The 17,626-nt window shown below is 35.8% G+C and overlaps 1 protein-coding gene across 6 annotated transcripts in view; it reads left to right on the forward strand.

Moving 5' to 3' along the window:
* The window catches only part of CTNND2 (catenin delta 2), an 888,692-nt gene that overhangs the window by 150,344 nt on the left and 720,722 nt on the right, over window positions 1–17,626 (forward strand). For 4 of the 6 annotated variants that reach the window (XM_044779487.2, XM_070519864.1, XM_070519863.1 and 1 more), the window contains exon 2: window positions 5,137–5,273. The exons of 1 other annotated variant lie outside the window; for it this stretch is intronic. In XM_044779487.2, the coding sequence (XP_044635422.2) occupies window positions 5,137–5,273 (137 nt within the window). Of the gene's footprint in view, window positions 1–5,136; window positions 5,274–17,626 lie in introns of those variants that run through there. One more of the 6 variants, XM_070519866.1, reaches the window with a different exon arrangement.

Below are 17,626 nucleotides of genomic sequence, written 5' to 3' on the forward strand. Positions count from 1 at the left end.
CTTCCTTCAGTTTATCTTTATAATCTGACTGCTTCTCACAATCTCTACTTCCCAGGATTAAAGCTGGTGATGAAAGATTAGATCAAGGAGTTGACTATTAGATATAGATCAAGGCCATCAATAAAACTTTCTGCAATGATGGAAATCTTCTACGTCTTCACCCACCAGTATAGTAGCCACTGGCCACATGTGGCTATTGAGCACTTGAAATGTGAATAATGCAACTAATGAAATGGCTTTTTAATGTTATTAAAATTTTCATAGCCAAGTCTTGGTAGGGGCTACCAAACTGGACAGTGCAAGTCTTGCTAATGAACTATTTATTGAGTCCCACAGCAAGCAAGGAATTTGGAGATACTGGAATTTGAACCAGATGGGACCTGCTAATCTGGAAGGAAAAAGAAATAGGTCTCTGTGACAACAGAGGGTGAGGATCCTAGGATAACAGAATGAGAGGAAAGTTGAAAGGATAAGAGGTCATGGGCTACAGGTTGAGGGTGGGCAGCTCAAGAGGAGCAAAGACCATGTTATGGCCAAAGGAAGTTGTTGCTGAATCAGAAAGGAGATCAAGTAATGGTGGCACAAGAATGCTGGTGGGTCACTGAATTGGATGATTGTATGACACGAGTCCATCTGTTATTTTTTTGAAGATGGCCGTTATCTTGATATCAAAGTCATCAGTTCCTGGGCACAAGTGGCTAAAGAAGGAACAAGTTTGAATATTGAAATATAAAGTAAGAATTTTATTTTCTTTCTGTGTGATGGAGGTCAATAAAATGTAACATTGAATGTGGCCCTTCAATTGAGAGCAAGGGAGTTTGGCCTTCCAAAGTGCAAATGAGATTTTAACACTTTACCAAGTATAATGTAAATTTATAGTGACTCATGCTTGGGAAATAAAAGTTTAGAATATTCATATGAACTTCATAAAATCTTATCACATATGGTTGTCAGGTTTCAAATTGAAAAGGAGTCTCTGTATATGGGGGTGACACTTGCTATTATTGTCATTCCAGCCAATTTTTCGGGATTTCTTACTGCATGATCTATGAAAGCGGTAGTACCATGGGTGTTCTTAAGATAGTGCTTTGTTCTCCAGTCTTGTTTCCCACAAATGGAGCGCATCCTTTTGTAAGCTTTGGTTTATCCCAGTGTACTGGTCTGAAGTAGCACGTGCTTTTTCCTGACACCTGTAGTTCATCTCGGATGAAGGTGTTGACAGAGAGCTGTACTAAATAGTACTACCCTGCGAGCATCCGTTCCCAGGCCTCCCATGCCCACCCCCTGGGGGAATTAAACAAACGAAAGCTGAGAACAATCTAATTCTGCTTGTCTTAGGCTGCTTGGGCTGCCATAACAAGATGTCACAGACTATGTGCTTAAACAACAGATATTTATTTCCTCACAGTTCTGGAGACCAGAAGTCCAAGATCTGGAGGCCAGACATCCAAGATCAAGGTGCTGGCAGTGTAGGTTCCTGGTAAGGACCCTCTTCTTGGCAGCCACCTTCTCTGTGTTGTCACATGGTGGAGAAAAGAAGCTCTGGTGTCTCTTCCTTTTCTTAGAAGGACACCAGTCCTATCAGATTAGGATCCCAACCATATGACCTCATTTAATTTTAATTAACTCCCTAAAGGCCCTGGCTCCAAATATAGTCACATTAGGAGTTAGGACTTCAACATATGGATTTGAGGACTGAGGACAGGGGTGGAGTTGGGAGAGGGTGACACAATTTAGCTCATAACACAGCTCTTGCATATGAGGGTTTAGAGCAGCATGACTTGGGCCCAGGAACAGCCGCTTTTATTGTTTTGTATTTTCTAGACATAGAACTTGTTAGTAGTAAGTTCTGCTAGAGAATGAACCCAGCTAAAATTTGACATTATTCTCCCTTCCTTGTTGTCTCTTTTTCTCATGTCACAGATGGGTCTGTCTAAAATGCAGTTTGGGTATTTTTAAATTATCAGTCGACTATATATGGAAAAACTTCTTACACAGTAATTGTATAAATGGTATAAAGAGGTGTTGGATGTTGGATGAAGAAATCTGTTGGAGAATGTCCACTGTACTAATCATCAAATAAAAACAAAATCCAGGAGATGCATTTTTCTGTATCAAGTTGGTAAAAGCAAGAGAGGATTAAAAAAAGGCCAGTGTCATTAATGTCGTGGGGAAGGAACATGCTCCTGACACTGCTGGTGGGCAGATATGTTGGACCAGCCTGGCAGCAGGATAGTTTGGTTTTGGCTCTCAAAAGTCTAAAACAAGCACAAGTTCCTCATTCCATCAGTAACATTTCTAGAAACTTAGCTTTTGAAAGTGTCATAAATGTAAAAATGGGGTAAAAATGAACAAAAGATAGGTAAATTAAAAATTATTGAATACTACAATCAACTGTCACATACAATTATTGACTACTAAGTATTCATTACATCATTAAATTATACAATAATTTTTGGTGACATAAGAACTTGTTCGTGATATGTTGCTGAGCCAAAGATTTTTAAAAAGTCAAAAATGTTACATTAATATTCCATTATCTAAAAGTCATTATGCAGAATGAGTTAAATTAGGAAAAAAAATATTTCAGAAAAACCTATAGCAAAATACTAGTCAAAGTAAATATACTTATTTGGGATGACAGAATTAGTGATGATTGCTCTTCCTTTGTTTTTTTCTTTTTGTCTCCCTGCCTTTTCCAGATTTCCCAGGTTTAGCACAGATTAACTACTGATTTTTAGTGGATTAGCTCTAACTGAGGCTAAGGTGCTTAACCATCCATATGTCGTGATGACCAATGGTTAAATTAAATCTGGATGTTAAAAAGTATAAGCCATGGAAATTATTCCAAGTCATTTTCGTTCAGGCATCAAGGTTGCCATGGGTAGCAGTAGCTCTGTATGGTGGGATAAGCCTTGAAGATTTCACTTCTTTTCCTAGTATTGCTGCAAGAAGAAAGTGGTAGATAAACAGACATAAGTATTCCTTATACTGCGTGGGTCAAAGTTGTCAAGTGCCTAAGGATATAACTTGATTCATTGCCTATTAAATCCCATATTTTATTATGACAGGTTACTGTCATACTTTTAAGAGCTACACTTTATAAAAATTTGTGTGTAGACTAGCCTTTAGGAGGCAGTATAGGTTGTGGGAAATAGGCTGACACATCAAAGGACACTAAAATAGGAATAAAAAGGGAGAAAATCTGAGTTCTAGGCTCACTTATGTTACTTATGCTATGTTAGACAATTTCTTCATCAAAAAATATGTTGATAATAATACTGACCCAGAGCCTGAATTTGCACAGGCCCGATAAAATGTAGAAAACCCAGAAGTTAAAATAATAACTTTAAATGTGTAAGATTCCTCCTTTCTCAGCTTTAGGCTGTCCTTATAGAGAGTTCCTTTTGGAAGCTGCTGACAGTGATAGAGGTAGAGATGCAAGATCAAGAGTGGAACTCCACTGACAGGGGTGACTTTGCACATAAGAGCTGCCATTTTCTTTTCTTATTTTCTGCCCCTTCCACCTTCCCCCATCTCTCAAACCTCTCCTAAATAGAAGGGCATGATTTCAGCCTGTTTTTCTGGGCATAACATTTGCTGATCTGTTTATCTACAGCTTTATAATTATAAGGCTTGATCAAATAAGAAAACCACATATGAAAGCAAGTTGAATACAGAAATGTACTTTATTATTGTCTTCCCCATCCCACCACTGTAATTACTTAAATCTCTTTCTTTCATCCTGTTGAGATCCATCACCTAAAATACTTCCAACTTTTTAGCCATGGTTGCATTTTCCCAAATCATGTTTAATTTGATCCTTACTCTTTGCTCAAATTCTACTTTCAAATATTATTTCCCCAAACCCTCCCATATATTCTTGGTTTGTAACAGATTTATTTTTCTAATGCTATTCTATTCCCTATTCATAATATTTTAAGGATCTTATTTCAAAAATTTAAAACAACTCAAAACTAAGTTGGAATGTCCTATCGGAAAATTAGATGGCCACTTTTTTAATCATATATTTTAAGGAAAATTCTGTAATGGCTCCCTTTTGGGTTTGTCTATCCCTAAATTATTAACTAAATGTAGGTAATGACATAGTGCAAGTGCTGCTATGAAAATTATGTCACTTAGTGTAAGACCCAGGATGCTCAGATACAATATAATAGGAAATACCTTTTAACATTCACACAGCACCAGATCCTGGAGGGACATGGAATATGATAGCTTTAGGCAAGAAAATAACCTTTATTTACTCACAGCCTCCTTTTTGGTAGTGATTTTATAGGACCTTGGTAAAAATTGACCTGTTACTTATTATTTCCTCTGCTGATGAGCATTACTAGATAATATATGTAATAAATACTTCAGTCTTATTTGTTCAAGAAAGACAAATACAATGGAACAAAATAACTTCTGGGAATTCTGTTTTTAACCTGTACATGTGTGTCCCTTTATGAATTGGGCTGATATTATTTGAGTCTCTCCTTTCTTTCATAAATGAACTCAGACAAAATAAACTGTGGCAAATGAGCCTTGCCAGCTTTAAAGAGCTTTTGTTTGCTGTCGGTCACAGAGTAGGAACTCGGTAAGTATTTGTGCAGTGGGCCAGTTATTTACTGTATTTCACAATACCAACTAAGCTTCTTATGTTAATTCAGAAATTTCCTTAATTATAAGTTATTGATCATTTATTTTGTGTGATTTCCATCTAAAGAGGAATATCCAAGAGGTTTTCTTTTGAGGTGAAAGTATACCAATGTGTAAGTAATAAATGTATCTAAAATATGTATAAAATGGTAGTTTGACTAGCTTCTTTTTAGACTCGATACTTGTCTCTTTACTCTTATAATTTTATTTGCCTTTTCCAACTCATCATTTCTTCCCCTACTTACCTCAATGACAAACCACAAAGTTGTGAGTGTATTCTAGAATCTGGCTGGTGTCGATATAGGAGAAATGATTCTATTTACTTGCATTGTTTTCCTTTCTATACTTACGTCATCTTTTTTCTCTGTAGTTCATAATTTTCATTTTGCCCAAGTTTACTGCTTAAAGTTGCCTGATAGTTATATCTCTTTATGGTGACAACGTCAATGGCATTGAGCGTGTCCTCTTGCATTGCAGGAGCTATGCCTGTCCCAGACCAGCCTTCGTCAGCCTCAGAGAAGACCAGCTCCCTGAGCCCTGGCTTGGCCACCTCCAATGGGGATGGCTCGGAAACAGAAACCACCTCTGCCATCCTCGCCTCAGTCAAAGAACAGGTAGAAATGTTCCACTTTTGTGACATGTATATGGGAGCATTTCAAAAAATGTTCTTTCTTGATGAACGATGATTCTAAAATGTTGGGAAAAAATCATGCTTTTCTAGCAGAATGTTGGTATTCATTATAAACTTAATTTAAAAATATTATTATAATTGCTTTTAACTCTATGTTTTTATTCATGATTGAGACAACTTTCCTTGAAAAAATATTTCATAGGAAAAAGAAAAAGACTTTATAGTCAAATTTCCTGTAGGTGAAGTTTTGGCAGATTCAGTGATGGACTTGACATTTAATACTATTGAATGCATGAAGCCAAATAATTGGTCTTTAGAAAATATGAACTCTAATAAACTGTCAAAATAGATCCACTAGGCTAAAAAATTAGTATATGTGACAGCAGATGAATATCATATTGAGTCAAGGCAGTTGGTCTTCCCAGTGTTTCTGAGATGCATCTGGAAGAATGCATTTCAGAACTTTCCCTTTAAAACTAGTTAAAGTCTGAATGATTCCAACACTATTTTATCCTAAAAATGGGGGCCGGCCCGTGGCGTAGCATTTAAGTGCTCATGTTCCACTTTGGCGGCCCCAGGTTCGCCGGTTTGGATCCCAGGTGTGGACATGGCACCACTTGCAAGCCATGCTGTGGTAGGCGTTCCACGTATAAAGTAGAGGAAGATGGGCACGGATGTTACCTCAGGCCAGTCTTCCTCAGGAAAAAGAGGAGGATTGGCAGCATATGTTAGCTCAGGGCTGATCTTCCTCAATAAATAAATAAATAAATATCATAACAATGGATAAGTAAATAAAATCTGAAGTCTTAGACTTAAAAAATTGTTTCACAAAAGGCATGCTTCTTATAAATAAAAGGTGGTAAATAGTTGAAGAAAGCTGGAAATCAAGATTTTTTTAATTCACTTTTTCTTTTAGCCTTTGCTAGAATATTAATCTTTTTTTTTTTTAAGTGAAAGAGCATCCTGTGTTTGGGTTAAATGATGCAGGGGTGCTGAATTAGCAACAGTGTTGGGGTGAGAGTGACACTATTTATGTAACTCCAGGAACATCTCCACAGAGCTGTAGTCTGAATGGGCCAATGAAGGACAGTTACTCAGAAAGAAGGGCTCTATGGTTCCTAGAGGACACTGGTTTTGGTTAATGAGCGGGGGCTGATTTAGGTAAAGGTGGGAAACCACCAGGGTGGTCAGGCTGTCACCAGAGTAGCTGAGGGAAGATCCATTGACAGAAGAGATCAATGATGCTGTCAGTCAAAAGTGTGCCACCAGGTCAGGAAGTGTCCAGCTAAGGTCACAAAGGAAAGTGGAGTACATTGATTGGATAATCAAGTTTGTGGAAATGGTCAGTAAGCAGGAAATTGGGTGGAGGCATAGGCTGTATTGCTTTATTAGTTTGCTTCCAAAAGCCCACCCGTGAGTTTTCTGATTAGTTTTGAGGAGTGATGGAAAAGGAGAGCAAAGGTCCACGCCACTCCCCATACTCAAGGTACTGCCTTGTTATAGTTGGGTCATGTCATGGGTTCTTATTCTGGTGTGATTTGGAAGCCTTGCTAGCCACTAACTTTAGAGTAGTGACAAAATATAAAACACAAGGAATAAACTTGACAAGAAAGCTACAAGACCTGTCTGATAAAAACTATAACATTTTATCAAAGATAATAAAGCAATTCAGAATAAATGAAAAAGCATGCCATGGTCCTGTGTAGAAAAGCTTGATAGCATAACAATATTACTCTCTCCCAAAATATCATGTAAAATTTAGGCAGTTGTAATTAGGAACCTGCTGCTGATTATTTGCTTCTTTGGCAAACTGGATCAAACTCACATTTTTTTTTTAAGATTTTTTATTTTTTCGTTTTTCTCCCAAAGCACCCTGGTACATAATTGTATATCCTTCGTTGTGGGTCCTTCTAGTTGTGGCTTGTGGGATGCTGCCTCAGCGTGGTTTGATGAGCAGTGCCATGTCCACACCCAGGATTTGAACCAACGAAACACTGTACCGCCTGCAGTGGAGCACGCGAACCCAACCACTCCGCCACAGGGCCAGCCCCTCAAACTCTCTTTAAAGATCATATGGAAGCATAAGGATATGAGAGTTGCAAGGAAAATTTTGATAGAAAGATTTTACCTTACCAAGCATACTAATCACAGTAGTGTCCAACTTTCCCCAAATAGAATGAATGATCTCTTAAGAACATAACCGAGAGTTCCGAACAGATTCAAATACATGTAGGGACCTGATTCACTTAAAGTATATTAGTTTAATACAAACCAGTGGTTTAAATGGTGTTTGCATGACTAGCTAACCATCTGGAAGAAAAGTAAAGCCCTTGACTCACAATATATACAGAAATAAATCTCAAAGGGGAAGCAATGTAACTGTAAAAATAAAACTGTAAACATATTAGAAGAAACAGTGGGGAAACATTCATATAAACTACAGGTGGGAAAGGCTTTTAAGTATGACAGGAAACTCAGAAATCCCACATGAATGGTTGATGCACTTGGCGATGTAAATATCAACAATAGTAGCAAGGAAAAATTCATCATAAAAAAAGGTAGAAAAATAGGCCAAGAGAAAGTAGTCACAGATTAACAAAGTGTTAATATAATTAATATATTAAAACTTCCTAATGTTGATGAGAAAAAGAGAAACAAAGAATGGAAAACTAGACAAAAAATATAAACAGAAAATTCATAGAAGAAAGATGCGAACAAGCAATGAATATATGTAAATTTTTTTCACCCTAATGTACTAATTAGAGACAAAATTCAAAATGAAAATGTAGTTTTCTTTAGGGTACCAAGTAGACAAACATTAAAAAAATAGTATATATTGTGAGCTAGCTAAGGGTTAAGGTTTGAGGAATTCACACTCTTTTTCGTTCCAAATGGAATTGTGTATTGCTGAAGTCTTTGTGTCAAATGATATGGTTCCGTGATTTGGCATTTGAAATGTTCCATAGCCTTTTACTAGTCATGGTTAGACATATCTTCTATAAAAATGAGTGACCTGGAAAACTCATTTTTTGCAAAATTATTTTATTTATTGCAAAATTATTTGGGATAGTAAAAAATGGAGCAATACTGATTGGTTAGGAGTTGAAAACATTAATATATCCTTTATATAAAAGATAGATCCTTTTTACTTAATTATTAGTAAAAAGGAGTTGGAGCTGTATGTCTAAACTTTGAAAAAAATCCATGAGGATTTTAGAAAGGAAATGACATAATATTATATTATCCTGTTTTTAAACTAAATAATAAATATGTTTTGTTTGTACCTGTCTACGACTTTCTGGAAAAGTATAGAAGGAAATCAATCAAGCTGTTAGCATTGTTTATCACTGTGTTTACAATTAGACGGAAGTATGAGTATTAGCTGGCTTTGGATAATGGGGATTATTCCTTCCACTGAAATAGTGATGTCTGTAGTTGAGAGAGTGAAGAGCTGCTTAAAGCAAAAATATATTACTGTAAATAACATCGCCTTTCTGAATCCTTGATGAAAATTTAATAAAAACTTAATTGTGAAGAGTTTTTTCTAATAATTAAAATAGATTCATTGTTCATTTTTAGGCAGCAAAAGGGAGATTCTTTGTGGCAGATAAGTAATGTGAGGAGGAATGAAAATCTGTCATGGGAAGCTGAGATAGAACAACTTGAAGCTGAATCAGAGGCTTGGGTGTCAGGTCCTATGCATGGTGTCTGCCCATGTGAAGGCAGGAGTTAACAAGCAGCGAAATCCATGGACTTTCTCAGTGTGGCCAGATGCAAACAGCTAGTCTCTTCCTTCACTGGGGAATTTTTGTCCTAAATTGTTCTTAATGTGTCCTTCCTTTCTCTTCCTCAGGTATAAACTATCATCTATGGAGTTAAAGATAAGTTAAATATATTTTTTAAAGTATTATCTGATATTAAGAAAAAGTGACTTTAAAAGTTAACACTTTTGCAGGCCAGCCCAATGGCATAGCGGTCAAGTTTGTGCACTCTACTTTGGTGGCCAGGGAATCTGGTTCAGATCCTGGGTGTGGACCTATGCATCGCTTAGCAAGCCATGCTGAGACAGCCGTCCCACGTATAAAGTAGAGGGAGATAGGCACAGATATTAGCTCAGCGACAATCTTCCTTGAGCAAAAAAAAAAAAAAGAGGAAGATTGGCAACAGATGTTAGCTCAGGACCAATCTTCCTCACTAAAAATTAAAAAAAAAGTAATACCTTCTATGATTCTTAATAATTATATGCACAATATGTTTATAGTTTGTTCACTTAAAGAATATCATTTACCTGGTCCTCGTTAGGTGCTAATGAGAAGTAACTTTCTTGACCAAAAATCCTATTTATTAATCTATGGAATTTCAAGTAAGAAATTTTATGGCATCACACTTATGTACTGCTCTAGTCCTGTCTCCTTGGACATCAGTTCTGCAGGAGAGAAATCTTTCTTTTGTCATAGCAGGCATATATTCTGAGCTGACTGCCATGTACTAGGTTACATAATTTATTTACTCATTCATTAAATGTATTAAGCACCTTATATAGGCAAAGCACAATGAAGAATAATAAAGGAAATGTATATATAAAGAACACTAAGCCTGATAGAGTTCATTGGAATAAGTTGTTATTGAGATGAAGAACTTAAGTTCTTAGGTAGGTGGTTAATATTGCATAGAGACAAATTCTAGTTCATAACCATAGAATAATACTTAAGTCGTGCCAAAGCCTAAGTCATGAGATATGTCCCAGGTAGCGTGTATGGCATGACTGAGATATTTATAAGCTGAGTCCTAGAGTCCTTGAACACAACAGCCATGGATAGCTCAATGAAAAGATGTTCATTCATTTTTTTGTTTATTCTAATTTCCCATCTCAATTGGTTTTTAACTGGTGAATTTTACACTTTTATATTAACATAAATAGAACCATGCTTTTATGCTACATGCTATGAGTAATTTTCTGTATTTCAGACACATCTGTCTCATTTCCAACAGTTATCAAGTCTCTTGTCCTATGGGGCTTTAAGAGAGTCACCCAGTCCCATTTCCTCTCCCGTAAGTGAGTGTCTTTTACCAGAAGAGGAGGTGTGGACAGAGGTCGGACATGTGATGATTCCAGTCACATATTTTGAACAAATAACCAAGAAAGGTGATTGATAACCATTCATCACAAAGAAGAGTCAAAATGATGTGGTGGCTAAAGGGGTGAGAAGGGTGGAGGGGTTCTTTTTTAAGAATGGGAGATATTCTTATGATGGCAATGACCCACATGAGGAGAAATTAATGCTTGAGAGAGGGGGAATAATTTCAGAGGAAAAGTCATCAGGTAGATGAGAGTGAACAGGATCCAGTGTACCTGTGGAGGGAATGGCTTTTGGAACAAAGGCATTTCATCTGTGAGATCAGGAGAAAGGCAAAGAACATGGTGGCAGGCAGGCTGATGGCTTGGTTCTGGAAATGTGTGGTATTTCTCTTCTGCTGTCATCAGATAGGCACAGCGAGCTTGTTTCGAGTTGGAGTCCATTTGGAGTCTGTGGAGAGTTGGACTGAGCTGAGGTGCAGAGGGAAGGGTTTTGGAGGTGAGAGATGTAAGAGAGTGATTATAATCATGGATATTGGAACCAACACTGAATGAAAGAGGGTAAAGAGAAAAATTGGTGGAGATAATGGGTTCATGGAGTGAGTTTGTATAGATGGTGATAGCTTGAGAACCAAGTGCTTAAAATCAAGAATTTGAAAGTGATTATTGTTAATGTCAAGACCTGAGTTATGACTCTGGGAAATGAGATCAAAACAAGAAAAGAGAGAGAAAGCTTGTTGTGGACTCTGAAAGCTGGTGTGAGAGTGATGACAATGACAGAACATTGTTGGTGATGAGAAAGAGAGTGAGCAGTGACTCAAATCACCCTCCGTGGAGGAGAGACATGAGGCTGCATCATGAATGCAAGGAATACGAACATGTTTGCTTGTGATTTGCATGAGAGTAGTATTTTGATCTTCATTTGTGTGTTTTCATCTTTTTAAAAAATATTTTGTAATATTGGTCTGTAACATTAGGCAATAATTTCCATTCACTCATGCTATGTAACATTGGTCTTTGTATTTTCTCTTAAATGAATACGTGTACTACTTTGCTCTTAAGAAAACCATGACACTTCTAAAAATATACTTGTTTCAAAATAATATTTTTTCCTTTTAGTTGATTAGAATTTCATATGATCATCACATACTTCAAAAGTTGTCGTCTAAAGGATCTTACATAAACTATAGAGATTACTGGGGCATTTTTAAAACCTTTAGAGCTCATATAGTTCATTGATCTTTGTAAATTATTATGGCTCAGATAAAGGTGTTTTCTGTAATAATTCTACCAACCAAGTACATTTAATAATGAGTGGATTAAATGGAAACTTTTTTAGGTGTATGATAGTTTATGAAAATGTGTCCTCTCCTTGCATTTATTCAGTAGTGTTTATCAAGCCTCTACTGTGTGCGTAGAACTGTGCTTCCCCTGGGTGATACACGGATTGGAATTTGCCTTCAAGTAGTTAGCAATGAAGTTAAAAATATACGACAAACATATATTTAAAGTTGTAAAATACCAAAAGGTTGTAGATGAACTTTTAAGAAAACTCTCCAGTCAATTTAGTATAAAACTCCAAATGATTTATACCGATAAACACATTCCTGAAAATTGACAGCATTTGTAACCCTAGACAGCCTATTGTTGCAGTAATTTCTCTTGTTCTTTGAATTCCACGAGGATTGTAAATCGTAGTCTTGATTTTAGAGGAATTTTTTAGTACCGTTATTTAGGATATCAATGGTTTCTAGGTAGCAAAACAGAAGTTCTCTTGCTTTTAATCATTTTTGTTATTGTACTTAGTAGAGGAAAGCAGGAGTAAAGGCATTTCTGAGCTCCCACTGTGAGCAAAACTACTTCAGAGTCCTTCACATATGTCCTGTCATATGGAGGCCCTAAAAAAGCATTTTAAAAGATTCATCTTACCTGAAATCTAAAGAAATCTTGATCTTTTACATTGACTCATGTGTGAGAATAGTATGCCTTTATTTTTATTTAGCCTCTATATTTATAATTTTAAAAGTACATTCGCTTTGTATAATATTATTGGGAAAGGGCACATTATAAAATGTTCCCTTAATTAGTATTCTTCCAGTGCCACATATCATTGCAAAATCTTGCAGCATTATTAGTGTCACTATAATGTGCAACAATAGTTTCTGATAAGACAATGTGGAAAATAACCTATAACTATGAATCAGTTTGCAAACTGTATTTTGGAAAAGCATTTTATGAAAGTAGTGATGAAATTATCACCCTTGAAAAAGAGGAAATTAAAACACCTTTAGGAAAGGTCAGGAAGATAGAGAAAGATTATCTGCAAAGACTAGTGAACTTTATATTCATTTAGTCAGAGAGGAAAAGAATTATACATATCATAGTGCCACAAGTTGAACTCTCTCTATGTATCACAATCAAAATGAGAATTACTTGATTGATGATTTTTGAATTTATTTCTTGTTATAAGGCGATGCATACTGAAAATTTTAAGAATGCATGATTTTCCCCTAATTTTCATTCATAGAACATAGACTATATTAGGAGCAGTGATTGTCTCTTTCAAGATGTGGATTGAGATATGAAGGTGCAAGCTTGGACTCTGAAGAACGGGGTCCTGCTAGATGGTATAGTTCATAACAAGGAAGGGGTGGAGCTGGAGTCAACAAGGATCAGAAAGCCATGTGAATATCGTATACACAGGATGGGAAGACTGACCAAAACTGAGTGTTTAGACTTCCACTAGGGCAAAGAAAGAAAGTAAGTGGTGTATGTAGAATTCTGGAGTTCCAAGTAGGAAGGAAAGGAATGGTCATGTGGCACCAGACTGATGGGACCAATGTGGGTCTGTTTCTTTGTGGATCTTTTGCATCACAAAAGTGATGATTGAAACTAGAGATCAAGGAGAAACAAGGGTCATAAACCACTTGTGTAAGATCTTGACAATTCATGCTAGGAGTTCTAGTCATGGTGGATAATTCTGCAAGTGTGGATAGATCATCTCCCTTCCTCCTTCACCCACCCCATGCTCCCTTATGTCTCTTCTATTCTTTCTTCTAAGATATTTTGACTTTTTTCCTAAAACTTAATTTTGCCCATAAAATTTTGGTTGTAACTCTTCTCAAGACACATACACTTATTCATCTTTTTAATAACCCCCAACTCTATTCTAATAATTAATTCATTTGGTTGCTGTTTTCTCTTTCCTCTTTGAAGGTATTGGTTGTTGGGTTTTTAGGAGACTGGATGGTATGATGGGAAAATAAAAATAGACTAAGCTTTTATATGCTAAATTAGAAGACAAACTCTTAATATGTGGAGTTTTGTAACATGACATTATATTGCATTTTTAATGCCTCTTTCATATTTATCCTTAGAATCATTGTTAAATATTCACATATGAAATCACATTGAACATTTTAAATGTTATGTTTTAATAATTTTTGTGAATTTTCCACTATAAAATAATTCATGTACATTGTAGAAAAGCTCAGAAATTCAGAAAGGAATAAAGATGAAAATTTAATTTGAGGATAATAGTGCAGCTAGAAGTTGTTGCAAATATTTGGCAAGATCTCTTTCTAAGATATTTATATGGTTACATAATTATTTATATAAAATTTTTATTTTCCTTTATAAATATTTATACTTCTTTGTACATATAACATTATATCAAGAATATTTTTTCATATCACTAAATATTATTTTGAAACATTTTTAATGGCTGTATAAATACACTGTAAATTATTTAATATTACAATTTTATTTAACTTTTCCACATTTGTTGATCACTTAGGTTGATTATTTCTCTCAGAATGAAAAAAAAAGACATGTCATACTTTCTTGTACATAAATCATTGGGTCTACTTTGACAGAGGCAGCCTGGAGCAAAGTTTTGAGAGTTTAAGGACTCTTACAAATTCACTGGGAAAATATGTCATAATTAATTGCTGATAAGAGCCGCAGACAGGACATACGAAACAGGATAGTCAGTGCCCTGTACAAGGGTTGGCACAGAGTAGGAAATTAAATAGAACATTCTAGAGGGAGTAAATGGGGAAAATATGTTCAATATTCAGAGAAACTGAACCAAATATGGTAGAAATAGTCAAGATAAACAGAGGAGCTATCATTGAACAAGGAAACAGTGTTAAATAATATCTCAAAAGAACAAAAACATTTTCAAAAAGGACAGAAATTAAATTTCTTTAAAATTGTATGTATTTTAACCAATTATATGTTACATATATCCATAAAATAGATACATGAAACTTATTTTATCAAATGTATAATTAAATAATGACTTTTTTCTTTAGTAATTATTTTGTTTAATATGTTCAATTTATGACCAAAGAAACTCAGACTTTAAAAAATACTCAGTTTACCTACCTAAAGCCATGTAGAAAATTGCTGTGCAATTTACAATTGTAAATGAGAAAGTAGATGGTTTTACTCTGAATCCAGTACTCTTTTCATTATGCTACACTGTCTCATAATTTAGGTATAATAATGGGCTTACAATATATTGTCTAATATTTTACTTAAGAGAAAAATTTCTCTATGACTGAAGTTTTGCTGAGGTCAAGTTAAATGGTGTCCATGCGTGTCTAACTCTTATTTAACTAGGGAAAGGGAGGTGAGTAACTTTCCATCAATTTCATCTGCAATATAATTTTGGAATCTGAAGGAATCATTAATGCGACTCCAAACAAAAAGACTTCAGGGAACTTATGCACCTCCTGTCTGTAGAGAAAATGTAGTACAAAGGCAATAGTGTGGGTTAAATACCGCCATATTGCTTTCCTCAAATATTCCTGTTTGTGAAAGTCAGTGGCTGGGATTCAAGTTATCTCCAGCATGCATCAGCAACACAGTAAACATGCTCGAGGCAGCCCATCGATCATATTCAAGTTGCTGTCACTCGGCTACAGTCATTAAAGAAATGTGCGAATTCATGCCCGGGGCTCTACATGAGCCAGCTAGGTGGTCTGCTGCCGTAGAAAAGTGAAGATCAGCATCCTCCTTTTTGACTGATGACAAGTTCTTACTTTCACATTCGAGTCATGATCTCCAGAAGCAGCTGGACCACTTGCCTGGTATACTAGGAGAAAGAAGGACTCGATATCAACAAGAACAAAACAAACAAAAATCACATTGACAGGTACTCTTAGGCATTTAGGTAGCTAATACTAAAAAGCTTCATTCGACAAGTCAATAGATTTAGTTATGTGGGGATGCATTTTTCAGCTTACACATTCTGGAAGGTCTACTGGATGAACAAGTGATATTCAAAATTCAAAATTAAAATTACAAGGGGCCAGCTCCTTGGCATACTGGTTAAGTTCGAATGCTTCTCTTCGGTGGCCCGAGGTTTGCAGGTTTGGATACTGGGTGGAAACCTACACACTGCTCATGAAACCATGCTGTGGTGGCATCCCACATACAAAATAGAGGAAGATTGGCACAGATGTTAGCTCAGTGACAATCTTCCTCGAACAAAAAGAGGAAGATTGGCAGCTGACGTTAGCTCAGGGTCAATCTTTCTCACCAAAATCAAACAAAAAGTTAAAATGACATGAAAGTCAATCTAAATTAGTCCTTAGTTGTGGACAAGTACAAGCAGTTCCATGCACAATTTTGACCCTGCCATCTCTTCTATTCTGGGAGGTAAAACTCTGAGGTATCAACCACAGGTGTTTAAATCTTTGAGTTGGTTCCAAGCTTTTGAAATACAATTGTGGCCCTGTTGTCAGTGCTTGCACCCACCACCTTCACAACAGGGGAGAAGCCCTTTACCCAAACAGAAGATCAGCTTTGTACCCAGTCCACCTATTAGCTAATGCAGATACTTTTAATAAATAATACCATGCACTCTGAATACTTGTCAGAGACCTGAAATTGCCTGCTGTACACCTCCTGTCTAAAGCCAGAGGCAACTTATTCTTAAAATCAATAATCTAGAGTGTAAATTGTCCCTATTTTGGGAACTTTGCTTATATCAGGAACAGCATCTCAACCCTCCATAGAAATGCCTTCCAAAAACGTGGCTTTAATAATGCTGCACACCACCTTTATGGGGACTGGAGGTAAGAAATTACCATACTGGGAGCTTTTCTGGATTGTGTGGAAACCTGATATTGAAAACTTTCCCCACACTCTGGTCACTTAATTTAATATAAATGACATATTTTAGTACTAGATTTAGTACTAAATGCTACTATTGCTAGTAATAATAATTAATAACAGCTGTAATACTTTTTTCTGCAAAAACACCTAACCTTATTGATTAATTTATGGAATAGGATTGTGGCTAGGTCTCCCCTGCTTACTGTTCTGTCTCCAGCCCCTGGAGCAGTGCGGGACACGGAGGACACATTCACTATCTTTGCATTGAGGGTATGAATTCATGAATGAACTTACTGCGGTTTCCTCTTCTATTTTAGCTCAAAAGTAAGTGCTTTGCTTGATTGTGATGAGAATCCTTAGTGTAGTTGGTGGCACAAGGGTCTCATCTCCATGGTTATATTGATCACATCCTTTTAGCCTTATTGTAATGGTTGTATTGGATCTGTGTCTTTCCCTCTGAGCTACCTGCGTATCATTTCAGAATTAGCCCATTTACTTTGATGAATCCTCAGGCCTCCAAATTGCAATTTCCTTGTAAACAACCCAAATCGAAACTCATTGACTCAGGTGGAATGAGATATTTTAAGTTTAAAATGAGGCATAGTAACTTAAATGTATCCTTCATTAATAAAATATATAGATGTGTCTTTTTGTCTTGAACTAGACTGTGCGCCTATTTCAGCTAAAAGAAAAAAACCGCACCATATTAATACATGAATCAGGAACTTCACACATAAAAAACACACAAATACCCAATCCTTTCTATTTATACGCAGTTATTTCTGTTTATACGCAGTTTTTATATTTATTTATTTCTATTTATTTATTTTATATTTTATATATATTTTATTTTATATTTATATATATTTATATTTATTTATATTTCTATTTATATGCAGTTATGCCAAACGTATCATATTTGTTGAATGTCTCTTTCAATGATTTCCAACAACTCTTTGAAAACATGCTTTCCCCTAGAATTTAGAGCAGTCCAACTATTTGCTTATTCTTATTTGCTTATCTTATATTTCCTTTGTGTTTGGGAGATTTTCCACATATTTGTACTTGATGAAACTCTTAATATTGTCATATCAAAATCTTCTAATTATTACAGATTTTGAAGAAAGTATTTC

Source organism: Equus asinus, chromosome 10, assembly GCF_041296235.1.
Source record: "Equus asinus isolate D_3611 breed Donkey chromosome 10, EquAss-T2T_v2, whole genome shotgun sequence".
In the NCBI taxonomy this organism is placed as follows: Eukaryota; Metazoa; Chordata; class Mammalia; order Perissodactyla; family Equidae; genus Equus; species Equus asinus.